The following is an 8,757-nucleotide window of genomic DNA, read 5'->3' on the forward strand; positions in this document are numbered from 1 at the left end:
TGTGTTATCTACACAGTGGAAAGTAAAAAAATTATGTGATTAAACATTAGTTCCACAATTTATCAATACACTTGATTTCTACTAATATGATAATCAACAATGTAGTTTACTTACACTTGGATAGTGGCAAGGCATTGGTAAAGTAAGCTTGTAATGGATGTATCGTTATACATCAGACTGGACCAATATTCAAATAGAAAAGATATCATAAACTTATCGTAATATCTTTCTAAGTGAATATCACTTAGTTGATCTTAGATCAATGATCTCAATCTTGAGATGGTTAGGTTCTGGTTCAATTTTATTATTTGTGTTCTTTGACTTGTTCGTTAAAGTTGATCAATTGAATTATCCCAATACTTACATCTTGAGAACATGGTAGTACAATTGAGTGGGAGCGCTAATCATAGATACAAAATCTATAGCTTTAATAAATGCATAAAAGTAAAATAATGATTTTCTTTGAGCTTGCCTAAACGAGATTAAATGGTGGAGTACTCATTTTAGTAATTATATTAGCTTACTAAAATATATTTACAAGGAGCTAAGTATTTTAAGGATAAAATATATTGAAGGGTAGAATGGTAAAGTTGTCCCTACTCAATGTAGATCATCTATGTAGGGTGAATGATTATTTGGATTGAAACAATAGATAATTAACAACCTATTTATATTTGGAACATATAAAGCGTTCTATATAATCAAGAGTGAAATTCTAAATCTATAGTGGAGTCAGGAGGAATTAATAAGATAGAGAATAAACTTGGTAAATTCTAGAATTACTTATTGGAAGCTTGATTACATAGGCCCATGGTCCCCGCACTAGTTGAGATAATATTGGCTTGTAGATTCAGTTAATTGGTTTTAATTAATCAATTAGAATTCTAAATTAGACTATGTCTTATTTATGAATTTTCACTAATTAAGGGCTTAAATGAGAAGAAAAGAGGTTTCAAGATTTATTTGTTAATTAAGAGACTTTGTAAGGTCTAATTAATAAATAAGTTAAATGACAATTTTATTTGATAATTAATTATAATTATCAAATAAATAATTTTGACATTTATATGATTGAAATTAAAATATGGTATTTGTGAAAGAAAAGATAAGTTGTTCAATAAAATAATAAAACTAAAACTTGTGGGGTCCACATATGAGGTCGTCCACTTAAGGGAATTTTAAGCTATTATATTATCTTTTTGAATTCTATATAATTTAAATCCTAACCCTAGATGAAATCTTATGTAAAGAATAAGATGGCTCTCATAACCTGATAACCTAGTTTTCTACTTTGTCAGATAACTAAAAATTGAGAGCCTCTCTATATAGAATTCGAATTACTCTCTCCTTTTGTTCATAATCTCAAACCCCATAGTGAAGATTACCTTGCTCACACAATTCAAGTTAATACTCAACCATAGTGTAGAAGATTGTGAAGAATTCTATCACCTAAAGGAGATCTAGGTTCAGATCTTGGCAATACTCTACGACAGAAAGGAACAAGAGTTAGAGATCTAAACGGAAGCATCCATAATATTTTGTTGCCACCAATGTAAAGTTTTCTTGAACTTTATATGTATTTATTCATTGTTTTAGAAATTCATGTTTAGGATGTTAGATTATAGAAAATATCAAACATACACGTTAGTAAATCTAGATCCTAGTAAAATAAGTTACAATAATGTCCTCCCGACCAATGAAGCTTCTGTAATCTATGAAGTGGGGGAAGGACATAGTTGGGAATGGGTTCACTCTAATTGTATCTGGAGATAATCCTAGATTATTTTGCAGAAAATATACTATTCGGCTAGAAGCTTGTAAGCAGGAGGTATCAACTGAAAAAGAGTTATCCCTATCTTTGCACAAAATTTTGCAAAGTACATTCGAAGAGGGAGATTTGCTCCGCCACTATGTGGGCCCAGCTTCAGACGCTAAACCCATCAATACTAACGGAGGCCTACTCCTCCGCCATAAACAACCTATTCCAGATCAATCTCAAAATGTTACGCACTCTGGGTTTAGCAACATAGAGCTCCATCATGTTGCAATACCTAAAGTTGTTAGGTTTTTGGTCCATTTTCTAGACGAAGTAATTATAGACGACAGTTGTAGGGGATGAAGCTTTAGCGTTCCCCTTCACCTTGGACTTTACTGCCTTCCTAGATGGAGCAGCTTCCAAGACGGGCTCTTGTTGAAGTTCCCCTTCTATAGCAGCATCTAGGACTTCGTTAACATTCACCTCCTCAGTGAGGGTCACTGCTGACATTTCCTCAATGTTTACCACCTCGAGACTGAATTCCTCATTTAGATCCATCACTAGAAAATGGATAGAAAGAAAGAACCAAGCAATTATATACCTAACACCCAAAGGACTTTATGGGTATCGGGGACTCCCTTAAAATTACTTAGAGAGGTCCTTATCGGACCCATCACTTACAGAGACCTACCTTCATAAAATGGTATCTCAAAATGATAGGTCAGGAACCCAATGGAAAATTACTAGATTAGATTCAAACAAGTTCCAAAAATGAGACTTCTTTGGAGTCCTAACAACTCCAAATAGGCAAGCAGAAGAAAACTCCACCTAGCATTCACTCAAGAATTCATTTTGCCTGATTCAAATCCTGATACTAAAATCCTAAGAACATGCAAATGCTACAAGATTGAAGTTATCACGACCTAACTATTCAAACAACACCAGTATTCCCTCGGCAGGAAGATTTCGACCTAACTTAGTCCTAGAGTTACAACTCTATGGGAATCATTTTACCAATTGCATGTATCAGATATCCTAGACCTAGCTAGCTTAAAGTAAGTATTTCTACCCTAGATAAGAAATTACAAGGTTCAACGAGATTCAAGATACTTACTTAATATACAGTTGGGAGATGATGGGTCATTGTGAAAATCTCCCCAAGAATTGCGCACCCAACCGATTACTTGGTCAAAGTCAGATTGAACGTTGAAATCTTTGTCAGGCTAGGGGTGGAAGTACTGAATTAAGAGGTCAAAGAATTCGTGCATTCACTGATAAAAATTGAATGCTAGATTGAAGCTTTTTCACAGGAAATAAGGGCTTTGGTTCAAATTTGAAAATAAGGGTTTGAAAAGTTTAAAATGGTAAAGAAGAAGAAGTGATTCACGTTGGGTCTATTTATAGGCAAGAAAAATTCATGAAATTCAAAATAAATAGTCTAGATCCTCCCCTCAAAAAGCATGATTTAATCTAATGGCTAAGGAGATGAAAGATGACATTTAAACCCTGCTCAAGGCTTTTATTTTCCATCATCACCTACCTCAGGCCCAACGTGAATTAAAGGATGATCATGTCAATCTTCCTACCATCAAAATAATTTCCCCTGGAAAATGCACCCCGTGGAGATGCGTGTTAATACCGATTATAATAAAAGCATGGCATGCATGCCATGCTAGTGGCACCTAGTTGCTTGACCTTTCCATCAATGATAGCTCAACTGGAAGAACACCTCCATGTTCTCACTAGTCACCCACGTGTCATAAATATGCCTTAGGGACCCAGAGAAGGATTGCAAGCTTTCGTAACTCAACAAGTTCTAAAAACTTCGGGATAAATATTATTCATGTTTCTAGATGAGAGACACATGGCATGAAAAGAGAAGTATGGCTTCAAGTAGTCATTAGCCAAGTCGCCTTTACAAGGTCAGGTCACGTAAAACCTTTGTAAATCTAGGGACATCCCAAGATCAGAGGATCTACATCTTGTCTTACTATGACTTCCGAGACACGGAAGTCATACTGTCCCTCTGGGACCCGGAGAGAACTAAACATATGGTATGTCCAACCTATACCTAGAAGACAACTCGAAGGGCCTATCACGACCACTCACCGTGCAGAAGAAGCCAGGCGTTTACCAAGAAAAGAGACCTAGATTGCTCCAGTGACAATTATACTTTTTTGATACATGATTAGATCTTGTCCCCTGCTTCAAACCATGGTAGTGCATATGCCCCACCTCTGAACACGCCATTTTTCTTGAGGGTTTTTCTAGGCATCTTCTTTTCAAGATGAAACCTTTTGGTGACACGTGTCCTATATCATTGGAGGTCCCCTATTGTCTAGTTGCTTCTACGCACAAGCACAAAACCTTCTTGGGGGCCCAACAGTCAACTTATTACATGTATTTTCACCCTAATAGTGGGCTTATTGCAAAAGTCCTAGGCAATGCCCTTTAGCCTATAACTACCCTTTTATTTTCATATGAAAGGGGGATCAAGAACAAGATTGCAGAAGTCCTGCTAAATTTTCTCTAAGCTTTCTTCTTCTTCAAGAGAAACCAAGAGCTCAGAGTTAGGATTTCTTGCAAACACTATTGTAAACACATTATACAAGCCTCTTAAGGCCAATAATACTGACTCATGGGCTAGGGTTTATCAACACATGAACCATGTAAAAACTATTTTCTTCTTTATTACTACATTTTATTATTTCTTAAGCTCTTATTTAACTGATTTATGAAAATCTCAGTTAACAATTACATTAGTTTGGTTTTTCAAAACAAATAAGAATAAATAAGGAAACTTAATTACTTTACTAAATAAAGAGAAACAAAATGAGAAACTAAGTAGTTTTCCTCTTCTCTCATGTTAGTGTGAATATATTCTCCAAAATCAGGGATATAATCGTGACTTGAATACTTCAAGATATATAGACAATATTTCTAAAGATATACTATATGCATGTACTCTGGTCGATGTATGCGAACTGACCAATGGTCGAATGACGCAGCATACTCTGTCTAGATATTTCCAGCTTCCTCTTCGAATTGGTTGTTTATAAGTAACAAATTACTCAGGATGGCTTATCATCAAGCGTGTTGTTCTCCTAGGTTATGAAATCTTCTACACGTGTGACTTAGATGAATGTTACATCACCCTATGCGAAATCTGGGATACTAGGTTTATTCTGTCTCAAACACACTTCGAGTGCAACTTGAATTGTTGAGTATGCAACTCTATTGTATAATATTCAAGTGATTATGTTTAATGCACAAGCTCTCAAACGTCTTTTCCTGTCTATTAATTTAAGTATTATTTTACCGTAATAATCTTTCTCTCTCTAAACGATCCTTTGAAATTCAACATTTTTGAATATATTACTGTCAAAAGTGGTACTATTACTGTAAAAAAATATAAAAGTTTTATAATTTTTATGTTTAAAAAAATAAATATACTAATTTCTCTTACTTAGTACAATAGGTTGTAAGCAATAAATAAACAATATAATCAATCAAACTCACCCATAAAATCGTTCATAAAAAATACACGGGCAAGACTCTATTCAAAACCTATATATCCATCTTCTAGTTTTTTTCTTTCATTTCAGAAAATAAAATTTCTATTTTCTAGACTGTGTATTTAACTCCTAGTGGGATTCATTAAAAAGAAAATATTGGCATATGTGTTATTTTATTTTTACTAATGAATTGGTAGTGATTTGAAAAATATGGAAAGGGAGGAAGAAAGAAAGAATTGGTATTTTTGTCGGCAATAAGATAAAATTAATATTTTCTTTTTTTTTGTAAGGATAATTTTAAACTTAAGAGATGTGGAAACTCGAGAAGTATTTTCTTTCTTTTTTCTGATTATAGGTGTTTTAAATACATGCACCATCCACCGCAAATTCGTTTGGCGGAGAGGAAAAGAGTAAACAGTATCTATTCTATTTAATATTCCGTAATTAAACAAATATTCTGAGGCCAATTCCGTCATTTTATTAAATCCGACCGAGTTTCTCAACGAAATTCAGAAAATTAGGAATAGCATCTGGATAAATAATAAAATTTAATTAATTATAGCATATGCGACTACCCGATCAACAAATTAGACAGCTGTCAAATTATCATTGGTTTATCAATCCTTCCCCACTCTCTGTTTTGTTTTTTCTTCAGAATCTTTCTTCTCGCCTTAAATTTACACTTTCATTTTCTATTTTTTTCATCTTTCAAAGTCCACATTTTCTATCCTACCAAGCATCTTTTTCCCTTGTATATATATATATACACACACATATATACTCGGTGTCGTATAATATTTGTTAATACAGCGACTTCTCCAGAACTGTTTCTCATTTTCTCTCGTTTTTTCCTCTTTAACGTAACGAGAACAGGTAGAACAAACAAAGAAAGATCTGAGGTTTTTCTTTAGAGATTTATCAAATGGGTTCGATTCCATCGGAGCTGAGTTTGGATTTCAGAGCAAGTTATGTCCCGAAATCGATCCATGAATTTCTCAACGAGGTTTCAACCATCGAAAATGTACCCGAGAGGGCCTCGAAGCTCGGTGATTTCGTCCGAAGATTGGAAGAGGAAATGAAGAAGATCGACGCATTCAAACGCGAGCTTCCTCTATGCATGATTTTGTTAAGTGACGGTCTGTCCTCCTGTTCTTTTTATTTTTTTCATCATACACATCATTATTTCAACTGGGTTTCATTTCTTGTGTGGATTTTTTTTTTTATTCTGCGTAGAAATAGGTTTTTGATTTCTTGTATAGCTTTGTGCATTGATTAATTTGGTTTTACGTATTCATCCTTGGGAACAATGATTCGTGGGTTCTAACGCTTTCTTCTGTTGTTTGTTTTCTTGTTTTCTTCGTTTTCAGCTATTCTAACTCTGAAAAAGGAGTCATCCCAATGTGCAGTGACAACAAATCCTCAGCCAGTGCTCGAGGAGTTTATACCAATGAAGAAGGATTGTGAAGAAGAAGATGAAGAACGCGAAGAACATAAGAAAAACAAAAATGAAAAAGACTCGAGGGATAAAAAGAACTGGATGAGCTCTGTTCAGCTGTGGAATACAGATGATATATCCAGTGGTGATCATTTAAACAAGAATTCGAAGCAAAATTCCATGACTCAAACTAAGGTACACAAAAGAAATATTCAAAACCCCAGATGTGGTAATTTTGCTTCCAGTTGGGCACAATCCTTTTCTTTCTTTTCTTTTTGCTCATTCATGTTTATGTATTTATCCCAGATGAATGATGAGAAGATTCTGAAAAATGAAGACCCATTTCCGAGCTGTAGAAATAGGAGTTCAGAGAGGTCTTTTGCACCGTTTATTAAGCCGTATTCTGGTTTTTTGGTGAGGAAAGAAGAGAAAGATGAGTTTTCGATTCCAGGGCTTTCATTGCTCACTCCGGGCTTGAAGAATCCCAAGGAGGAATCGGGTTGCGGCAATGCTAGATCCAATTCTGGTCGAGCTGTCTCTTCCTCGCCAGCTAATGTTCATTCGAATTTGAGAATTGGGTCCCAGCAGACTGCTCGGAAACAGAGAAGGTGTTGGTCACCTGAGTTGCACAGGCGATTCGTCAATGCCTTGCAGCAACTCGGAGGTTCACAAGGTTTGACATTAATTAATATTCAATATTATTATTTTTTTGGTATTCCGACAAAAAGTCCAGAATCTTTAACGTTGAGTTGCAATTGATTTTCACCTTTCACACTAAACTTTTTAAAAATAGATCAAAAAGAAAGGTACACTCTTCTATGTAGAACCACTCGTTGGGTTTGCATGTGATTCAACAGAGAAAGTTATAATCGTTTCTGAGACGTTACTTATTAGGAAATTAAAGATGGGAATTGACTGTATTTCTTAATTAAACACAACAGTTTGTTAACGTGTATCTCTACTGTCTCTATGATTATTATTTTTAAAACATAACTAATTGGAGTTTCTGTGATCTTTTCTTCTGCAGTGGCCACCCCTAAACAAATTAGAGAACTCATGCAAGTAGATGGTCTGACCAATGATGAAGTGAAGAGTCATTTGCAAGTAGGTCCCTGGGTTTTTTTAAAAAGAAAATTATTATTTTTCTCTTTTTGGTTGCTGGGTATTCAAAGTCTTGCACCACTTTTGACAGATGAGTTATATGCTCTTGAATGTGGACCAAACAAAATATCCTTATTTTTTTCTTCTTGGCTTAATTCTAATTCAGAAATATAGACTTCACACAAGGAGAGTTCCATCAGGCACATCAGCCCCTGCAAACCAATCCGTTGTTGTTTTAGGTGGCTTATGGTTGGGCCAAGATCAATATGGCGATTCTTCAAAAGCTAGTAGTTCACAGTCAGGTTCTCCCCAAGGACCCCTCCAGTTAGCTGCAACGAGAGGTGGAAGCCCCACTACAGGGGATGAAGATAGCATGCAAGATGATGATGATGATGATGATGCTAAATCTGAAGGCTTTAGCTGGAAAAATCACCTTCATAAACCCTTGAAAGATGATGTACATAGAGTGTGAAAGTATAATCACGAAGAGAATTTTGCAGATAACAATATATTATACCATTGGATAAGAAAAATAATACAACAGCATATAAAAAAGACCTTGAGTCTTTTGATAATAGAGTGAGAGAAGAGAGAGAGAGCGGCTATTAAAATTTTGCAGGATTAGTTTAAGATGAGTTTTTTTTTTCTTCTTTTATGGAGTTAGTATAAGAACTCTTTTACCTAGCATTGCTATTTTATTTTATTTTTGGTTCTTATTTTTGTGTTGAAAAGTTTCTATCTGAAATTGTGGTTCAAATTTCAGTTTGATTGATGGGTCGTCACTTGCTAAAACAAAAGGTTACTTAAGGATTACATATAAAATAGCAATCAGTTTGTTAAAACAAAAGGTTAACATATAATTTGCTTTGAGCGAAAATTCAGATGTCTAAATATTGGGGACTTCTCCCACAATGTATTAGTGCCTTTTTGTTTTGGTTCTTATGGAAATT

At 34.8% G+C, this 8,757-nt stretch overlaps 1 protein-coding gene across 1 annotated transcript; it reads left to right on the forward strand.

Annotated features, from left to right (window-relative positions):
• Nucleotides 1–5,786: 5,786 nt before the first annotated feature.
• LOC115703236 (transcription factor HHO6) lies at nucleotides 5,787–8,523 on the forward strand. The gene is made up of 5 exons (XM_030630752.2): nucleotides 5,787–6,407; nucleotides 6,639–6,901; nucleotides 7,013–7,379; nucleotides 7,734–7,810; nucleotides 7,974–8,523. Exons 1-5 carry the CDS (start codon nucleotides 6,194–6,196, stop codon nucleotides 8,277–8,279), a joined length of 1,227 nt encoding a protein of 408 aa, XP_030486612.2. The 5' UTR covers nucleotides 5,787–6,193; the 3' UTR covers nucleotides 8,280–8,523.
• Nucleotides 8,524–8,757: the final 234 nt, after the last annotated feature.

This window comes from Cannabis sativa, unplaced genomic scaffold, assembly GCF_029168945.1.
Source record: "Cannabis sativa cultivar Pink pepper isolate KNU-18-1 unplaced genomic scaffold, ASM2916894v1 Contig3, whole genome shotgun sequence".
Taxonomy (NCBI): Eukaryota; Viridiplantae; Streptophyta; class Magnoliopsida; order Rosales; family Cannabaceae; genus Cannabis; species Cannabis sativa.

Excerpts from the sequence above, each read along its gene's own strand:
- LOC115703236 (XM_030630752.2), top strand. The coding sequence starts at position 6,194 with ATGGGTTCGATTCCATCGGAGCTGAGTTTGGATTTCAGAGCAAGTTAT. Across the intron at positions 6,408-6,638 it reads CATGATTTTGTTAAGTGACG|CTATTCTAACTCTGAAAAAG; the intron begins GTCTGTCCTCCT and ends CTTCGTTTTCAG. Across the intron at positions 7,811-7,973 it reads AAGTGAAGAGTCATTTGCAA|AAATATAGACTTCACACAAG; the intron begins GTAGGTCCCTGG and ends ATTCTAATTCAG.